The 21,779-nt window shown below is 41.8% G+C and overlaps 1 protein-coding gene across 3 annotated transcripts in view; it reads left to right on the top strand.

Moving 5' to 3' along the window:
• MAJIN (membrane anchored junction protein) overlaps window positions 1–20,407 on the top strand; it is a 165,046-nt gene extending 144,639 nt beyond the window's left edge. For 2 of the 3 annotated variants that reach the window (XM_029613450.1, XM_029613451.1), the window contains exons 9-11: window positions 5,325–5,391; window positions 6,245–6,389; window positions 20,024–20,407. In XM_029613450.1, the coding sequence (XP_029469310.1) occupies window positions 5,325–5,391; window positions 6,245–6,389; window positions 20,024–20,093 (282 nt within the window). In that variant the 3' untranslated portion in view covers window positions 20,094–20,407. Of the gene's footprint in view, window positions 1–5,324; window positions 5,392–6,244; window positions 6,390–20,001 lie in introns of all 3 variants that reach the window. The other variant, XM_029613452.1, reaches the window with a different exon arrangement.
• Window positions 20,408–21,779: the final 1,372 nt, after the last annotated feature.

Below are 21,779 nucleotides of genomic sequence, written 5' to 3'. Positions count from 1 at the left end.
AATTCATGTTGGTGAAGAAGCGGTTTTAGATGTTTCAGGATGTGAAGCTTGTGAAATCCTTCTTTAGTTTTAGTTGCTATGTTCTTTTTTAGATTTAGTTCGTTGTCGATCCAGATTCCGAGGTCTTTAACTGAATTTTTCAGCTGGATGTTGAGATTATCAACTTGTAGGGAGTGTATTGGGGTTGTTTGTTCTGAGTTGTTTCTACCTCTGAGGATGCATTCGATTTTGTCTATGTTGAGGCATAGCTTTAGTTGGTTCAGCATGTTTCTGATTGAGATTAGGTGTTTGGCTGCAGAGCTCAGTGCATCTTTAATTGTGGTGGTTACTGGGATGAGGAGTTGAATGTCATTGGCGTACATATAATATGTTATGCTGAGACTTGAGATGAGGTGGCAGAGTGGGAATAGGTAGATATTAAAGAGGGTGGCCGAGAGGGCGGATCCTTGAGGTACTCCAGTTTCCAGTGGGAGGGGATTGGAGGATTTGTTGTTAATGGTGACCTTGAAGTATCTGTCTTTTAGGAATGATGTGAACCAGTTGAGAGTTTTACTGGAGAGACCGATGCTTGCAAGTCTTAATAACAGGTTTTTGTGGTCTACAGTATCGAATGCCGCGGATAGATCGAGAAGGATTAGAAGGTGGCTTCGTTTGTTGTCAAAACCCCTTATTATTTTGTTTGAGAGGTTGACGAGTAGTGTTTCCGTACTCCGATTTTTCCTGAATCCATGTTGTGAGGTATGTAGAATGTTGTTGTTCTCTAGGTGTTCGTTCAGCTGTACCAGTGCCGCTTTCTCAGTCATCTTTGCGAGTAAGGGTAGGTTTGAGATAGGATGGTAGTTATTCAAATCAGCGGGATCTAGGTTCTTCTTCTTTAGTATAGGAGTGATAGTTGCAGTTTTTAGTTCGGTTGGAAGCTCACCTTCTTCGAGTGATTTGTTGATAATTGCCGTTATGGTTGGGGCGATGATGTGCGCCATTTCTTTCAGAATGCGTGTAGGGATTGCATCAAGCTCGTGACGTGCTGGGTTGATTTTTTTTAGCATTTTTCTTAGCATTTTACTTTCTGGATCGCGCGGGAATGACTAATAGGCCCATCAACATGCATACTCCCCTAAACGGGGAACCCATATCATGTCATTCTCTCATATCCAAATTCATGAAAGTAGTATTACATGTCCACCGACAAAGAAGCTGCCAGTGCCGTGGGATATTAACATAATCCTTGAACAACTGATACTACCACCATTTGAACCTTTGGACACTTGTCACCTACGATACCTTTCATGGAAAGTATTCTTCTTAACTGCCCTCACATCAGCAAGGAGAGTTAGTGAGCTTCAAGCTCAAGCTTAGCCTGAGCGCACTTTATTGCATCGGCCCGATAGACAACTGTAAAGCGGCAACGTGGTCATCACTGCATATTTTCACATCCCATTACTGTTTAGACAAACAAACTGCGGATGATGCACACATGGGGCGGACTATACTGCAGAAGAGCACATGTTCCACACATAAAATACTTTCATAAGAACTGTCCAACTATAATTCCCATATTGAGCAAAATAAACATACCTTACTCACATCAATATGCTCAGTATGACAGCTGGGGACTCCCAGACAACATGGCTGATTCAGCTGCTTATCTACGTGAAAAAAGTAGGTCTTTTGGTGGAATGTATCAAAAGTTGACCATGCTAAACAAATAGTTGTACAACATCTCAAATCACTGTGGAATGTTACTCAAGGAGCAGTATTTCATAAAATCTCAATGTAGTAGACAACATAGGCCATGTTTCACCAGAAGGCCTGCGTTGGGAAGGACATAAAGATATTAATCTTGAGATTGAAATGGTATCTGAAAAGAGAGAAGAAACCCAATGCACGCAGAAATTCCATAATACAATCAATAACCATAAGAAAAAGCTCATTGTGCTTGGTGACTCAGTCATCAAAGACACTAATTTGGGAACTCTTTTCGAGGGAAACACTACAGTTAAAAGCCTTCCAGGATCATCAGCTGGTAGAAATGCTAATCAAATAGTCAAGGCAATCAAAGAAAAAAGCAAAGACTCTTTTAATACTATCATCCATCTGGGAACCAACGACCTTGCTAGAAACAGCATCCAAGTGGTACAGGGAGATTTCCAGTCTCTCGCGAAGCAGATTAGTCACATGGTGAAGACAATTGCCTTTTCAGAAGTGTTACCTGTTCATGGAAAGGGGAAAGAGAGGCTAAGCCATATAGATAACGTCAGTGCATGGCTCGAAACTTGGTGTAAGGAACAAAGTTTTGGATACATTGGAAGCTGGGCCATATATGGAACAGTAAAAGGCTTTATGTCAAAGATGGCTTACATCTGTCTGTGAGACAAACTTATATTTGAAATCCACTACCCAGGTGATTTTATATAAATCAAATCAAAATACCGGACCTCGCCAATCACCTGCAAGTCCTTATTAAACCAGGACTATACCAAACATCTTTGGCTATTTCACATTATATTGTATTGTAACCAACTACTTGCTACCTCTGCCGATTTATTTAAACATTATTTCAAAATTGCAGCCAATATTCAGCAAATCACTACATTTTATAAATCTAATTTTATGAAGAAGGGATTGTTGGTTTCATATATTTACGCTTGCCCCATGGCAATGAATTTTCTATTCTTGTAATCATTAGCCGCCAACCTCCTTCCATTGTATTATGAATCACACTGAAATGCTCAAAAAACTGGCAGCAATTTTTTCTTTAAGTATTCTCAAAATGATTTCCAAAGTGAATGGCATGAAAATTCAATTTTAGCTCTAACTTTCCACTGTATGGCTTGCTCTATATGGCATAGTTGAAAAACAAAGAAAACGCTTACTGCCCTCCCCAACATGCCGTGTTTCAGACCAAAGGTCCTTCCTCAGGGGATGTCCAATTGTCTTGAATGTGGAAGATCCTTTCCATGAAATCAACAGTTGTTAATTATATTTCTTCATGCCTTCCTTCCAATACTCCAACTGCTGTTTGATGCCACCGCCATTCACTGGCATTTGTTTTATGGCAATGCCCTTTATATACATCACCAGAGACTTCTATGCTAGCCAATAGGGAGAAAAGGGGATCAGAATCACCTTTATGCTCACCAACAGATGCCTATGAATTGACACAAAAATGTCTCACTTGTATATTTATAATACTGATGCTAAATTCAACTCCTCATTCATGCCCTTTGGTATCGACGTATTAAGGGTATAAATCCAAAAGGCTTCACGATAATCTAAATGAGCCTCGATGTCACCTCCTTTAATTGCCCTATATATTTGTTCGATGATAGTCCACCTCAGATCTATAAAAGTGTGTCTGGCCTCTAATAAATGTTGAACCATCGGTATTGTAAGTTTGCCTGTATTAAACCGAGATTTGTGTTCTGTGAGCCTCACTCTTATTAGGCGTGTTGTGGGCCCCATATAAAGTTTTGGACATGGACAGACTATGGCATATATGACATTCATGGAAAAACAATTGGTATGCGTTTTTCTAACAATCCTGTACTCCATGGTGGGTTCCTGCCATTCTTTGCCTGTTATAGTGAATTGACACCATTTACATTGTCCGCATTCAAAGTGTCCAAGGGGGCCAATAGGAGTGTTTTCTTCCTGTAATTGCACATGGACCACTTTATCCCAAATGTTAAAACCTCTGGTGGTAAATATCAAAGAGGGATCTTTGAATACTTCATGAAGTGCTAATATGTGCCAATGATGAAAACCGTTGTCGTCTGCTTTAATACACAAGTCATACGCAATAGCTCCTTTCTTGCTTTATACTGCAAAAGCTGTTGCCTGTCACTATATTTGGCTGCCATTTTTTTGTGTGATTCATAACACGGTGGAAGGAGGTTGGTGGTTAATGATTACAAAAATAAAAAATTCATTGCTATGGGGCAAGCATAAATATATGAAACCAACAACCTCTTCTTCATAAAATTAGATTTATAAAATGTAGTGATTTGCTGAGTATTGGCTACAATTTTGAAATCATGTTTAAATAAATTGACTGGAGAATTCCTTATGCAGAATCTAACAGAAGTAGAGATAGTGGATGCCCTCAAGAGGCTCTGTCTGACTTAGTGAACTTGAGCATTTTGATGGGGTAAGGAGGTTGTTTTGGTGCTTGACTGGAAAACCAATACTGTGCCACAATATTCTTTAAATAAGAATGAGGGAGTGTATAGGAAACTCTCTCAAACCACCTTAAAAAACCGGCCACAGCTTTCCAGTCCAGTCCTCTTTAAGGATCAGCCCGTAAGGCTTTCTGGGTGAAGGGTGGCTCCTCTCATCATACTATGAGGAGTCAGGGCCCAGAATGGTTAGACAGGCCCCAGGAAGCCAGCGTATGCAGCTGTGTTTGAGTTTGATTGTACCCAGCACTACAAGGTGAGCAATTTCCTTTCTGTTTTGTTTTGCACCTAAGGAAACAGCCAGTCTACCTACTTATTCCTTTTGGCTATTTCCTAACCTATGATAGACCACGTTCCACAAAGAGTAAAAGAAAAAGACACTTGCAGGCTAGAGAAATTGGATTCAAAGTGTTATATTTTAAGTTCCTAGTTTTGAAAATCTTTTAAATGCTTCCTGGGAACAGCCATGCGTGGAATAGTATGAGGTGGTTCTGTGATATCCTGGATGCAATTCTGATATCCTCAACGATACTTTACTGGGAGGGCTGGGGATATGTGACTGAAATGGCTCCAACAGAAATGGTAGCAACCAAAATAGTGACTGAATTCAAGCATACATGGATCAGATACATAAGGTAGCTGTAAGGTCTAGGGAAGGAGGTGACCAGAAATACAATAGGCTGTGTGGTGTGACAGAGTAGTTAAGGGAACATCAGGGCAGATCGAGTGGCCAAGAGGTCTTTCTTTGCTGATAGTTACTTTGTTATTATGACATCATGTATACAGTTTGACCCAATTAGATACCAGAGATGGTAATGTCATTTGTAACCCTCTCCCAGATGTGACTGTTTTAACTAAAGCTTGTTGCAATATTTAAGTCTATCCAAAACATGTTTGAGGGGCAGCCATTCTGTGGAAATGTGGAGCTCAGAGGTGTGCAGTAGTTGACAATATTTTCTGTGTCAAGGTTCCATAAACATGACTGCTGTTCCAGCCCATCTTGGGGCTTGCTCAGGCATATGTTACAGTAGCTCTGGATGGAAGCCATGTATGAGAAAAAAAGGTTCACACTTGTTTCACTCTTGCATTCTAGAGACAAGGTAAGGCTGTGGCAATATTTTAAACATGCATATTTTTTGTTCCACCTAGGGTCTCTTGACAGATATTCGGTTTGAAAACTATCATGACGCTCATGCTTGTAACTGTCAGGATATGTGTAAGTAGAAATGTATTAAAATACTATAAGGCTTGTTTGGAGTGTGTTTTTTGTAGTTTTTCTACAAAGGACTTTCTTCTGAGTCTCATCCCATCCTACATGGGGCTGACCCAAGATGTACATTTTAAAGAGATTTTCAAGATTGTAAACCCTCTGGGGATAGGGAAATACCTACAGTACCTGAATGTAATCCACTTTGAAGTGCTGAAAAAAGTGCAAAAAGCAGAATATAAATCTAAATAAATAAGATAAGTCAAAAATATTTTCCCAAGACAAACTCTCATCCTTCCCATTAGACACCATTTTTTTACAAACGTACCAAATAAGGGCATCCAGCAACACTGCCCTGGGATCTCCCAAACTCATGAGGGATCTCAGAAGCTGTGTAGGGTAAGGCCTGGGTGGGAGACTACAGGGGTGACTGGGTGTTATGGGCTTCAAAAGGCAATGGAAAACCACTGCGGTATCCTAAGAATGTCAACGTCACTATGGAGGACTTAGGGTGCTTTTAAAAGAGGTGCATTTTAAAGAGGAAGATTCATTTACCAAATCAAATTACTCTGCTGGTTGTGGACTAGGGTGTTTATGACATGGTACTTGCCATCATTACCATCAAGTAAGAGATTTCAACCAGCAGAGTAATTCGATTTTGTAAATCAATCTTCCTCTTTAAAATGCACAAAATAGTTACTTTTAGTGATCTGTAGGAACAGGCAACCCCCAACACTATACCTAGTGAGTGGCTAGATGGCTATTTGGCAAAATATCATGCTTTCCCAAATTTGCCTGGCATCCTTTGGGTTATAAGCTCAGCTCCTGCCATGCTTGCATCACTTGTGTTTGTCTGTTTCAGATGAACCATTGGCCTGCAATGTCAAACGAAAGATACCAGAAAGGCAGGAAGGACACACAGTACCACTTCAGCAGCAGAACCACAAGATTGGAGATACAGAATGCTCACAGCCAGGAAGTGTGAGCCTCATGCAGTTCTTTACCAGGTACTGTCACCCTTCACGGTACTTCCTTAAGAACTCAAGAATATAAGAAATGCCATGCTGGGTCAAACCAAGGCCCATCAAGCCCAGTACTGTCTCTGGTCAGTGGTCAGTCCAGTTTGCACATACCCGGGAGATCCCTTTCCTGGAATATCTCATGAACTAATAATATGGTGTGGGGTAATTGGAGAGATCTCATATAACATCTTTAGTTTTCCATTGGAGAATCACTGGATCTGAACTATAAGTCCTGTTGTCTGAGTGACAAACTCTGAGGGAAGGATAGCATTGGATGAGAATCCACGACAATTTCTTTCTATCTCGTCAGTTGGGGACAACTGAATCTCTTCAGACCAAAGACATGTTTCATTTTGTTTAAAAACATTTCAGCCTTGGTCAGCCCGGTGGTTCGGTGGCAGTGATGTGCAGTGCCATGCAAAGAACAAAGATTTGATTCCCGAGTTAGGTTTTCTACTCCCCATATCTGCTGGAATTGAAGGTGCTGCAGAGTCAGAAGCATTAACAGCTGCTGAGGGTAGAGAATCCCAGTCATTGCACAACAGTAACACCTAATAGCTGAATCCTGGGCCCATGATTGCAGGATTCTGGAAGGAGCCCTGGTTCAGGGTCCCTGGCCCAGGATTGCTGCTGTGCTGACTGAACTAACAGGCCGATACAGTACAGTGCGCTCCGACAGGGAACAGTTTTTTCTGCTTTTCTGTACTTTTTTTCAATGTGCTCAGCTATTAACGTCTGCTCCAGGCAGGCGTTAATAACTGAGCGATAAATGTGCGTCTGAGACGCACATTTATTTTTTGCATTGGAGTGAATGAGTAATAACCTCATTCACATGCATTTGCATGTGCTGAGCGCTATCTCATTCACTCTGCGTCGGTTGAGTGCACTGTATTGCATGGCCCCTTGCATTTTCTTCACACAAACACGTTTTTGATTTTAAAAAACTTTTCATATGAGACCTATGATTATAAAATGGCAAACATGGTTTACGCTAAGCATTCCTATTAATAAGTATAGAACAGCTGTTTAGCGAACGCTTTAGCGCCACATTGTGATTGTCTCTTATGTTAGGCGTGCACTCTATTTATTTGTTTAACTTTATTTTTCTTTTTTATGGTAACTATATCAAAGGCATCAATACAAGCTATGCAACATCAGCAGGCTCAATCTAGATAGCGAGCTAGAGATTGGCCTCGAAGCAAGGTATCCCAGATCTTTGTAGAAACAGACATAGGGCCTTTAACTATAATCATCTTCCAGTGGGGATGTTACCGTGGAATGGAGAAGACTTTCAGCACGTTTATCATCAGTGAACACTTGTTACATCCAATCAATGGGTCCTAAATATTATACAGAGTGGTTACAGACTAAATTTTGAAAATCTTCCTCCAGTAAATTTCATCAGTCCTCATCAAGTTCCCAAGAATCAGATATTTATATTTTGTGAAGCTTCAAAGCAGATTACATTCAGGTACTGAGGGAATTTCACTATTTGCAAAGGGCTTACAATCTAATTATACCTAATTTATAAAAAAGAGTACTATCTTCTTCTTTCCTGTCCAGCAATAGAATTGATACCAAAAGTGGAGATAAGCAAAGGATCCTACTCAAGGTACTTTCTCATCCCAAAAAGGAGACGGGGCCTTAGACCCATCATAGATTTGAGGGAATTACGAATCCCTTTCGCATTTCTGACCATTTGTTTGTTTTGTGTACGGGTCGCAAGAGGGGAAGTGCGGCCTCCAAGACTACGATCGCTCGGTGGCTCAAGGAAGCCATTGGCACCGCATAACTTACTACGGGGAAAACCTCCTCCTGTGGGTATTCGGGCTCATTCGACGAGGTCTCAGGCCACCTCTTGGGCGGAATCCTCATAAGTGTCGCCTCAGGAAATTTGTCGGGCTGCTACTTGGAAATTGTTGCATACTTTTGCGAGGCATTATCGTTTGGATGTTCAGGCTACAGCTTCGGGTGCTTTTAGTGAGGGAGTTCTTCGAGTGGGACTCTCTGGGCCCCACCCTAAGTAAGTTAGCTCTGGTACGTCCCAGGTGTCTGGACTGATCCGGGTACGTACAGGGACCAATATGGTACATATTTTTCGAACATACAGTCACAGTCCTTGTGTGTATTATGATTCTGTGACTGTATGTTCGAAAAATATGTACCATATTGGTGACTGTATGTATAATTAAAAACATTTTACATTTCTAAGAGATATTGACCAGTAGATTGTTTGCCTCACATTATTTCGTTGTTGTATGTTTCCTACATGTGTGCGCTGTTTACTCCACCTGCCTTGTCTGCTTTTGCCCAGACTACAATCATTACCAGTACAAAGTCTTACCCTTTGGTCTGTCAGCAGCCCCACAAGTTTTCACAAAATGCCTAGCAGTAGTAGCAGCTCATGTTTTCCCTACTTAGATAGTTGACTAATTTTCAGCAGATCACCCACGAAGCCAAAACTTCCACAGTGCTTACATTCCAGACTCTCTTCTCCCTAGAATTTGACATAAACTATGAAAAGTCTCTTCTACAACCTTCTTGTCATATAGAGTTTATAGGAGCAGTTCTAGACATGTAACTGGGAAAAGCTACCAACTCAATGTCCAACCTGCAATCTGTGGTCAGGTCGGTTCAATCTCAAAATTCAGCCTCTGCCAGAAGATTCATGGAACTTGTAGGTCACATGACTGCAACAGTACATGTAATTCCGTATGCAAGACTGTGCATGAGGATACCACAGTAGCAGCTCAAAAGTCACTGGAGCCAGTGGATGCAGTCTCTAAACCAAAGAGTATGGATTACTTGTCCACATTCCAACTCACTGCATTAATGGACTCACCCAAGCAATCTCCTCAGGAAAAAATGTCCATGTTCCAAATGTATCAAATGTCATTAATGATGGATGCATCCATTCAGGCATGGAGAGCCCACTTGACAACAAATGCTCTTAAGGTGCAAACAAGAGAAGTTATGTCAGATAAAAATATTGGAACTCAAGGCTATTTGCAAGCCACGCCTAGCATTCAAAACTTTCATAAAGGTTGAACTTTCTCCAGATTTGGACAGTTGTATTTCCTAGCGTGTAGCAGATGGACTCAGGACCAATGGGTATAGTGTACTCCTGATAGCAGTTAGAGACGGAGTCAGATTTCAATCTGACGTCAGCACTACATATATCCGTGCAGGCAGCTCTGCTCTTCAGTATGTCTCCGTCTCCATAGCAGTTTGGGACTCTATACACGCTTGCACAGTATTAGAAAATCCAAACCAAAGAAGAAAGAAAATTCCAAACCAAAGAAAAAATAATCTTACCTCTACAGACGAGCCCTGCTCTCCTGAGGTGATACCTAAGGGTCCCTCCCCCAGTCAAGAATTCCTGAGGTGATTTCCAAGATCCTCAGAGGTAAGCTACCTAAACAATGGGGAATGGGGGTCTCTAACATTACATCAAAAAGCTTTAAAAATATGACTTGAGCAATCAAAAAGTAGATATATTTCAATACCATTCACATACCAGGGAATTCAATCATTGTAGCAGATTTATCAAGTCAGCTACTACAACCTCACAAGTGGGAGCTTCACAGTGATACTCTCCTGAATATCATTCAGAGATGGGGAGTTCCTCAAATGGATCTATTCACAGCTCCATCAACCACAAGTTTCTGGTCTATTGTTCCAAAAGACCAAATCCCAAGGCTTTAGCATCAGATGCATTGACAATTTTGGGGTCAATAGGCCCAATGTACACATTTCCACTGATAGCTCTCATTCTAAAACTGACTCAGGGCAAAGTAAGCATGATTTTTAATAGCACCATACTGGCCACACCAAGGGAACCATGCTACCAATTTCCCCATACCTACTGTCATGCTGTAGGGAAGTAAGCCTTAGAACAGCTGTTAGGCTGTGCCAACTTATCTAATGCAGGCACAAGATAAGAACATAAGATAGGCCTTAACAGGCTGCAGCTGACATACCCCAGGTCTTCGCTTAGCCAACCACCTCCCTCTTGGGTTGAGCCTGCAGGTTCTGGCAGCCAGCAGAAATTATGCATCTTGATCTGAAGAAGAGTGTAGAGAACAGAATAGCAGGCAAGAGAAGCAAGTTAGGGTAATTTGTTACAGTTTTAATTGTTTAAAAATTATGTTACAAATTTAAGTCTTTAGGTAGATTTGTGATCTTTCTTTTTAATAAATTTGAATGGTTCAATTTAATTCCAGTTAGTAAGTCCAATTTCTCTTTCTATCAAATCAACATTAGGGCAATTTTTAAGCTCAGAGGATAGTTCGCATAGTTCTTACTGTCCAATTTAGTCATACAGAAAAAAGCCTATCACTCCAACCGTTCCTTTAGTTCTTCTTTCTCTTACGGTACTTGATAAGCACCTTTATAGGTCTCTTCTCCTTGAGATAATAGTGAACCTACTACTAGGTCCAGGCAACTTCTCTCCTCCTCACTCCTTCATATATAAATATATATAGAAACATAACAACCATAAACACTCATTACCGAGTGGAATAAAAGCACAATTGGTTCTACTTAATATTGTCTTTATTTAGTTTCTATACCAACAATTGTGACCGTTATAACAAATTCTGATTATCATAAAATAACACAACTGATCTCTATCTCACTAAAATCACCATCCATTCATACTCAACCACACCACTCTTACTTTTTGCGCAATATATGCAAAATAGAAATTACATAATATTTACTTAAAATATTACAATGACAAACATTTATGTAATTTTATACAACTTGATATAATTCATCTTGATATTAACACGTTATCATCAAAATACGTTACCAGTTTAACCCTTGAACCACTATTAATGATCACGAAGTGCTTGTCACTGATGTTGTTCTTGTCAATTTTTATCTATCCCAACCGGGCCCTGGTTTCGCCTTCCGGCTTCTTCAGGGGAATATGTATGTTGTTCGACCAGTGTTTAATCTCTCACAACACTTCCATGTAAACTCTACCATTCCATAAGGGCACTTATGATCTTCATTGCATCTGCAACTATGTATTAGGTCTATATCTTGTATATCTGTATCAATTTTCATAAACCGCTGTCATCACTATCAACGAAATCCATCTTTTAAATGATAATGTCTCGCAGATCTCATCCTTTAAAAAAACTCTTTTAGAGCCATTGAAGCTTCCCTGTTGTATTCAAGGACCGATATTTAACCAACACGACTTGTCCTTTCCAAGTTTGGCACTTCTTGCTACTTCAATAGCGTGACACAAGCTGCGCATACAAATTTCACCGATAGCTCCAATGTTGCTCCTCCAATCTCAAAGACACGGTCTTAGAAACATAGAAATGACGGCAGAAGAAGACCAAACGGCCCATCCAGTCTGCCCAGCAAGCTTTCGCACTTTTTTTTCTCATACTTATCTGTTACTCTTGGCTCTTAGTAATCTTTTGGTTCTATTTCCCTTCCACCCCCACCATTAATGTAGAGAGCAGTGTTGGAACTGCATCTAAGTGAAATAGCTTAATTAGTTAGGGGTATTAACCGCCGCAATAAGCAAGCTGCACCCATGCTTATTTGTTTACCCAGACTATGTAATTCAGTCCTTGGTTGTTGCCTGTATATATCCCCTTTTCTTCATCCCCCTACCACTGAAGCAGAGAGCTATGCTGGATATACATTGAAAATGAAGTATCGGTCTTTCTCCCCTGCCGTTGAAGCAGAGAGCTATGCTGGATATACATTGAAAATGAAGTATCAGACTTTCTCCCCTGCCGTTATAATAGATGAGAACTCATTTCCTCTTCAGGACTCTCTACAGTTCACCCATGTTATCTGGTTGAGAAACACTGACCCTCAGTTTATATACTCTGGTTGAGTGCTTATGCATGTTAAAAACAGAAGACTTAAAGAGGGAAAAACAAATCATGAGAATAGAAGGATGGAAAAATTCCCATCTCAAGGAACAAAAAGGGTTCCAAAATAGAGCAAAGGCTCTCTATTTCCTATCTGAACTCAGGTCTTAATCCAGAGACCCCAGAGGCCTTCCTCCTTAAAAATAAAGAAAACAAGGAAACAGCCACATGGAAGGTCACCCAAAAATCCACACCTAAGATGGTGGCAAGAGTTTATATACTCTAAGAGCACACCATTCTAAGCTCCACATAGGGGAGATACATACCCACACTAACTACTTATCCATTTTCTCCCCATACAAATGGAATGTTGCTTCTGATATAAATCTCATTCTGGTAGAGATATGGGAGGATTTCTACACGAGAACACAAATGCAGTGGGAGCTAAACTTGGTGTTATAAGTTCTGATGATAATCTTTTGAGCCAATGACTACATATACGTTCAAACTTCTTTCATGGAAAACTCTATTTTTCATGGTGATCACGTCAGCTAGAAGAGTGAGTGAACTTCAAACATTAGTAATTGATCCTCCATTATGACAGATATGAAAGGATTAAGTAATGATGTAAATACAACCGCCATTCTTGCCAAAAGTGGTGTCACAATTCCACATATATCAATCTATAGTGCTGCCTACATTCTTCCCAAAGCCACATGTCAACATAGCTGAACAAAAACTTAAAACATTGGACTGTAGAAAAGTTGTATTTTTCTATATTAAGTGAATCAAGCTGTTAAGACAGAATTCTCAATTATTTGTTTCAATAGATCCAAACAAACAAAGCAAACCCTATCATCATGGTTCTATAATGCAGAAAAGATAGACCTCCTAAAGAAAATTAGAGCACATCAAGTACAAGCTTCAGCAACATCAGAAGCTTTTCATTGATTAGTTCCAATACAGGACATCTGTAAGGCAGCACCATGTTCAAACCTCTGCCAAGTATTATTGTCTTCACCAGGAAGTGTTGTGGCTGAGGACCCAGTCAGGCTGGGGAACCCCCACGAGAACAATCCAGGGCTACAGGGCAAGAAAGAACTGAGCTAGGGAGTCTTCGACCTATATTAGCCATCTCCCCTGCAGGTTGAGCCCTTGGTTTCTGGCAGCCTGCAGGAGAGACAGGGGCTGGTATTGAGGGTAATGCTGGACTGGAACCCAGACTAAACTGGGACTGGCACCGGTGAAGCTGAAGAGTACTGGAGGACCGGAAGCTGCAACAAGTTTGAGGTTAGAACAATGGCTAGGTACAGGAACAGGATAGGACCAGACAGGACAAGACACAGAAAAAATAGAGACTAGATTAGACAGACAGGGAAGGCCCAGAGACCATACACAGAAGACCTGAAGGTCACTTTGGCTTTCAGCCTAGCTCTGCGGCCTTTGCAGGCCTTTTGCCAAAGAGGCCACAGGACAGGGCTAGAGTAGAATCTATTCAAATAAATATTTCAACTCTCCCTCCTCCACAATAATTTGGGTTGCTTACAAATAGTAATATATAACTTAATATGAATGTTGTCAGAAGCCTTCAAGCTAGGGAATCTCCACTTATGTAGCTGTTGTTATCCTGCTTATGCATGCAGAAAGCAAAGTTGCTTACCTGTAATAGGTGTTATATGTAGACAGGACAAATCAGCCAACTAATCTCACCTATCTCCTCATAGCATTGAAGTTCAGCTGTAGAAAGTTGATTGAGACTTGTGTGGTATCGGCACATACTCAAAGATTTTTCATTTGAAATAGCTTGCCTGGGCTGGCACCATCATCACCCACTTGTGTGGCTGATTTGCCTTGCTGTCTACAGAGAACACCTATTACAGGTAAGCAACTTTGCTTTATATGCCTTCCCAATTTACAGTCATTGCAGTGATGATCCTCCGCTGTAAGCCATGCATCAGGGCTCTTTCTAGAAACCTGCAATTATGTGCCCTAAATCCAGGCACTACTTGATGGCAATGACTGGCTTCTTTCCCCTCCCCTACTGCCAAAGAGGTTGTAAATGCTGCCTCCACATCATCCCAGCACCGGCTAGCTTGGAGAGCAGAAGCTCTGAGCAGGCAAATGTGAACACACATCCCTCTACATGGCAGTGCACTGAGCTGGGCTTGCCTCTGGCAGACAAATCGATAGGCATATGTACACACAAATGGACACACACTCTTTGATTGCAAAAGCCAAGCTAAGTTCACTAAGATCTGAGTCTGCAATTCCTATATGACTGCCTCTGCCATTTAGTTTTCTTTATTCTCAGTTTAAATTCATGTGATCATCACCTGCCTTCAGGCACTGCAATGATTTATATTTAGATCTGATGTCAGAGGTTTTAAATGGGATTCCTTCAAGTCAGATGGAATAATTCTCTGTGAATTAACCTATAAACCAAGGAAGAGAGGAAACTTGCTTACTTCAAAGGAATTTTTTTCATGTACCTTTTTAATATACCTTAAATTAGCTGAACTAAGACCACTTAAAAAGGTACCAACATCAGAATTATAAGGTTCCTCTTATGGCACAAGAGTGTTAGTTGGTGAAAGTTTGGTCTTTTCCATTCAAATTCAGTTTTATGTACTTAAATGAATATTCTAAAATTGACCCCAGCTCACCTTATGTAAAAGTACGTTCGTAACCTGATTTCATGTATATTTTTGTGTGCATTGAGGAGTTTTGGAGGGTTGAAGGTGGGGTGGAGTTGACACACACACACATTTTTATTTTAAAAAGAATGTACCTATGTACATGCGTATGTTATGCCCTCCAAAGAGGAAGTGTAACTTAACACAAGTGAATATGTCCACATAAGTTTGCACTGAAAATACTCTGTGCACACAGATTTTACTTTTATGTGATCTGTTTGAAAAGTACCCTCAAAATGTACCAGATGCAAAAAGTACAGATTTATTGTAAGCAATCTCAAATTTCATACTGGTAAGCACAGGAGACTGCATCAGTCAATACAGCGATCCAGTATGACCAAAAGTATACTTTTACCTTACTTTTCTGTTTAGCCTTGGTTAATGGTAAAATATGTGTGTTGTGGTTTGTGTTTTTTCCGTCGATAAGCAGGGATTTTAACAATGCAGTATGGGTGATGTCACCCGTGATGTCACGAGGCGGAGCTTACTCTCTTAAGAGCTTTGAAGTGCGCATGCACCGGCATTTCCTCGCTCCTCGAGTGGTCTCCTCAGTTTTTAGTTTTCCAAGGTACTTCACAGACGGATATTTTTCTACTCTCTCCAACTCCTCAGAAAACTGGAAAAAAAAAAAAAAAAAGATCAACATGCCGAAGAACCCAGGATTTAAGTATTGTTCCTATGGAAAAATCATGTCGGTGACCGATGGACATAATTATTGTTATTTATGTCTCAGTCCCAACCTCGACCAGGCCACATGTAAAGACTGCGGCAGGATGTCCCCGTGGGCTAGACGCCAACGGGTGGAAAAAATGGAGAGGTTGAGGCACTCCTCATTGTATGCCCCCTCTCCTGCTGACAAAAGATCCACCAAGTCCTATCCGGGTAAGAAAAAACCCCGGTCCGAGGCTCCACAAAGCGCGCATTTGGTTTCAGAGAGCCGAGCGGCGAAGACTGAGTTGGCATCCACGCCTCATGCGTCGAGCACCGCGCCGAGCACAACGCATATGACGCATGCGTTGTCAAACCCTGCGTCACTCTTTTCCGTTTTGCCTCAGACGGCATAACCAATGCATGCGTCGATACCTTTAAGAGCATCGATCCCTACGATGCACTCCGATGCACCAAAGGAAAAAAACGACACACCTGACTATAAAACCAAGAAACCTTCTCAATATCATCCAGAGAAGCAGATTTCAAAAACAAAACCGGACGATGCACCCCATAAGTCTTCTTCAAAGAGGAGACCATAATGCCTCCATCAGCACCCTCTTCTTCAAGGTCCACCACTCAGCATCCCACATCTCCACAGAGGAGCCACCACTCCCCCTCTTCAGTATTCTTGGATATAATCATAAATGAACCAGTGGGTAATTGTGACTCATTACCAGAAATTGGCCCCCTTCCTCACCACTCTCGGAAGCGAGCAAAATCTCCACATTCTCTACTTCCCAAAATGCCCATCAAGCGGATATGCACAGCTACCACGGACCTACTCCACCTCAGCATCCATCGGCCCAAGAAACAATGTCTCAAATCTCTACTCTTTTACAAAATTTTTTCCAGGGATTGCCAACAAATCCCACTCCACCACTTCCAGACCCACAAAAAAACTGCATCACCACATGTTTCTCCTTCTTCACCTCAAGGAGTAACATCCCCACGAGATTCCAATTCTCCTACATCTTCCACTCATGCTATTTCCTCAGATCTCTCCCCACTGTCATCTCCAGGCAGTTCTACGGGAATTCCTTCGGACCCTCCACAAGAACACCCCCAACCTTCTTCACCACCGGAAGATCTCACGTATGCGAAATTCCTTGAAAAATTGGGATTAGCTCTTAATATAGAAGCCCAGAAACTACCAGATCTGAGGTAATGGGAATCCTTTAAATATTGGAAGTTCCAGCTGAATCAACTGCACTTCCTTCTCACCAAGTTTTGGAAACCCTTATGGACAAGACTTGGGGATACTCCACATCTTGTTGCTCCTACATCTAGGAAACTAGACTTAAAGTATAGGATGCAGAAAACTTCTTACTATTCTAATGTCCAGATTCCTCACAATTCAGTGGTAGTAGAATCAGCATTGAGAAGAGCTAAAAAGAACAGGCTATATTCCAAGACGACAAACTTCTGGATGACTTTGCTCGGAAGATTTATCAAAACTCAATGCTGGGTTCTCGTATACATCAACACCAGTTCTATATCATTCAATACTTGTTCAACTGTACTCAACAACTTCAACCTTTACTTGCCACTTCGTACGGGGATGCCGCCCTTCCGCAACCTTTACAGGACTTGCAAGAAGGTCTACGCCACTTATTCAGAACAGCATATGAGGTATTCGATACATCTGCGAAGTCTTCTGCAACTTCAATATCAGCTAGATATCTAGCATGGCTGCGTGCAAGTAGCATAACAGGTTGGCGAATTTGCCATGTAGATCGGACAATCATTTTGGGGAAAAACTCAGGGAAACAGTTTCCCAAATAAAAGAACAAAACATTGCAGTTCAGTCATTAACGTCACCCTCGGACACACCTTCAACATCCAGGCGTTACTACAGCCAATACAAAAGGGAAATCCTTAATGATTCACATGGACAACCAAGTAGCAATGTTCTACGTAAACAAACAAGGTGGATCCGGTTCCTTGATACTTTGCAAGGAAGCAATTCAAATATGGGAATGGGCGGAACACAACAGAGTTCTCCTTCAAGCATCATAACTACTGGGTCTTGCAAATACAAAAGCGGACAAACTCAGCAGGGTTTTCCACCCACATGAATGGTCATTAAAATAAACAGAAGCGGACAGGATCTTTGCACACTGGGGTACTCCAGAGATGGACCTGTTCACGTCAGAAGACAACAGGAAAGTAAAGCTCTTCTCCCCAGCATACACAGGACAGCTTCCTATACGCCTTCTGTTCTCCCCAGCATACACAGTACAGCCTTCTATACGCCTTCCCTCCCATTCCACTAATCTCACGCACAATCCAGAAATGTATAGAGGACAAGGATTTAATCCTCATCGCGCCTGCCTGGCTGAGACAACCATGGTATGCTTATCTTCTTCATCTTTCGATCAGTCCACCGATGCCTCTAACCAACAACCCCTTTCTCTGGACAGAGGGAATCTGATTCACCCCATGCAGTCGTCTCTTCACTTGACAGCATGGAGGTTGAACGGCAAATATTGAACGCACTAGATCTCCCTCCTAGTATCATAGACGTTCTGATTGCATCCAGGAAACCTTTCACCAGGAAGAATTACGCTTTCAAATGGAAAAGATATTCTAATTGGTGCAACCACCGAAGGATTGACCCTTTTTTTTTGTCCTCCAAAAGCACTACTTTCCTATCTGCATGGCTTATCCCTCTCAGGTCTAGCAGTAACGTCCATCCAGGTTCACCTCAGTGCTATAGCAGCTTACCACACCACGGATAACGGCTCCTCCATTTCTTCTCATCCTCTAATTTCAAAATTCATGAAAGGGTTGCATCACTTCCACCCGCCTATTCAAAAACCTATAGTTCCATGGGATGTCAATCTAGTCCTAGAAGCACTAATGAATCCTCCATTTGAACCCATGTTCTCCTCATTGTTCAAGTACCTAACCTGGAAAGTTCTTTTCTTGGTAGCCATCACTTCAGTGAGAAGAATAAGTGAACTACAAGCACTGGTAGTCAACTTCCCTTATCTACAATTTCACCACGATAAAGTCTTACTATGGACTCACCCTACCTTTCTACCAAAGGTGGTCTCAGCCTTTCATTTGAATGAAACAATCTCCTTACCAGTCTTTTACCCTAAACCACAAAAAACTCTTCATACACTGGACTGTAAGAGAGCTTTAGCCTTTACAAAAACAGGACTCAACCAATAAGGCGTTCCTCTCAATTGTTTCTCTTTCACCCAAACAACCCGGGACAATCGGTCTCTAAAAGAACTCTATCAAATTGGCTTACGGCTTGCATCCAATTTTGTTACTCCCAAAAGTCAGTTCCTCTATCAACTCCAGTTAGAGCTCATTAAATCAGAGCCACTGCCACTTCAATGGCACATATCCAGGGCGTGCCTATCCAAGACATCTGCAAGGCGGCGACCTGGTCTTCCATTCATACTTTTACTTCACACTATTGCCTTGATCAGCAATCCGCACCGGATTCATCCTTAGGATCGGCAATTCTTCATACTGTTAAAAACTTGTAATGGCTGTCCACAGTCCATAGGTTGCTTAAAAAAGAAAGATTTCTTCAAGATCCTTTGTGTGCAACCTATGAGCTTGGGACTCCCACGCTGCATGGCTAAATGCCCTGCTTATCGATTGGAAAAAAGCAAGTTTGCTTACCGTAAATGGTGCTTTCCGTAGATAGCAGGGAATTTAGCCATGCAATCCCGCCCACCTCCCTGGACAGCCATTTCATTTCAACACCTACACTCGCATTTAGCTTGGAAAACCAACTGAGAAGATGGCTCAAGGAGCACAGGAACGCCGGTACATGCGCACTTCAAAGCTCTTCGAGCTAAGAGAGTAAGCTTCGCCTTGTGACATCACGGATGATGTCACCCACGCTGCATGGCTAAATTCCCTGCTATCTATTTAAAACACAGTTTTTATGTGTTTTTGTCCCCCTAACAACTTTGGAATGGCCTGATCTAGCTGCACTGATCTTTGTGTGGAGGTAGATTTTTGGGGAGACATCTGATTTTCCATTTTTAAAACTTAGTGTGTGTTTTGGGGGGGGGCATGGGAGGAGAACAAACTTAGCAGTTTTCTCATAAGAAATGTGTGTCCCACATACCCCCTCTTCCTTCCCCCCTCCCCCCCCCCCCCCCCAATAACCTTGAAACAGATGGAATTAGCTCTTCCCAACTGTGTGAAGGTAGATCCTTGGGAGACATTAGATGTTTCCACTTCTAAAAGTTAGTGAGTTATTTGGGGAGGGCACAGAAGGATGGCAAAGTTGGTACCTTTTGAAAAGGAATGTTTGGGGGGGGGGGGTGGTATTTAGAATGTCAAGGCTTCTACTTGTTTTATTGTTATATCTTTTCCCAGTGCTTTCTTTCCACTCTGGCAGCTCTTTGGCAGAAGAAAATCCCTTTGAGTCACTGCTTGCCAGCAGCAGAGTGCAGACAACACCTTACTGATCCGTGAAAACGAGAGGGGAAAAACTAACAAAACAAGATTACTTCTGCTGTCAGCACCATCAGTTTGACTGAAGTTTTGCATTCTGTAATTTTCAGTTTACATTTTGCTCACATTAGTAGAATGGTATTTGCCAAGTGTTTTATTTTTTTATGAATATAGGGCTTATAGGACACATCAAATAGCTGAGATGCAGCAGATCAGCACAGTAAGGAAAAATCCACTTTAAATATGGTTAAGGATGCTTTTATGATTAAAAAAAAAGTTCTCATATTTGGACAGATGATTGTTTTCGGAATAAACAGACTCCTACAGCAAACCCAAAAATTGTTTTGCAAAGTTTTTTTTTAATTTAGTTTTCTTAAACTTAAGACATAAAAGTAATTGTCTACTCCTGAAAATGTGTAGCACTGTATCTCAGCACTATTCGGCAATGGGTAGCAGTTGAGTCCGGTTGATGGAGTGACTTGGAAGTAATATGCTCAACCGAAAAATACAGAAAACTCCCTCCAAAGAGAGTGAGAACCTTTTATAGGCCAGAGCCTGTGAAGTCATCAGTGAGCACCATGGGGGATTTCCTGCTGCAGGCCCTTTAAATATGGTGACATCAGGCGCGCACGTGCCTAGGGGATGCTGATGGAGAGTGTCAGCGGTGTTCTGCCATAAGCCGCATCTGGCCTGATGGAATGCAGTGGCCTGCCGTGCAGCTGCGCGGGGGATCCTTGGCAGTGTCACAGGGCAGTGGCTTGGGGCCAGAGGTAAGTACAGCGGTTCGCAGGGGGAACCCACTAACCACCAAATGTGACAAGTGCTCAATCTCACACTCAACCTCTTTTTTTCTCTCTCACTCCCATACACACATACCCTCTCTCTACAAACACAATCTCACATACAAACTCAGACACAACCTCTCACACACACTCAGTCACACAGACTCATTAATACACAACCTCTCACAGACACAGCCTTTCTTACACACATGTTCAGTCTCACACACAGATGGTCTCTCTCACAAATACATGCTCAGTCACATAGACATACACAGCCTCTCACACATACTCAATCTCAAACACATATACAGACAATAGAGCCTCTCTCATTCACTCTGTACTCTCCCCAGCACAAATAATAGTAGAAGCAGCTTTCTTCTTCAGTTCCAACCACCAACAGGACTCTTCCTCCTCCTTTCCACTACCTGGGCAACGGTGCTGCTCTTTCTGACAACATGCTCCAGCTCCCAATATGGGGAAGTGGAGTAGGCCAGGCCCTATTGCTTTGCAGCTGCAACCCACTCCTGCTCAGGCTGTGCAGCCTGTTGCTTCTGAGTTCTGTGGGGCCTGCAGCTCTGCTCCACTCCGTTCCAGCTGACTCATGATGCTATTCCAGCAGCCTGAGCCACCATAATCCAGTGCACACTGCTGCAGTTTATGACCTCTTATCTTCCTGCCCCCCAAGTCCATAAAATAGCACTTCCTCTTCCAGGTCACAGGGGCAGGAAAGAATAGATGCCATTGCTGCACTGCCCCCAGCACAGTGATGCTGTAGGCAGTTCCACCGCACCCCTAATCCGCTCCTTTTTTGAGCCTGTAATTTGAGTACAAAACTGAAAATACATCTGTACTTTTGATGTTCATTAAATAGCATATATATCAATACAAACTACATATGTGTATATATGCTAATTTTCC

Source organism: Rhinatrema bivittatum, chromosome 8, assembly GCF_901001135.1.
Source record: "Rhinatrema bivittatum chromosome 8, aRhiBiv1.1, whole genome shotgun sequence".
Classification (NCBI taxonomy): Eukaryota; Metazoa; Chordata; class Amphibia; order Gymnophiona; family Rhinatrematidae; genus Rhinatrema; species Rhinatrema bivittatum.
This window is presented reverse-complemented; position numbering and strand designations above follow the sequence as displayed.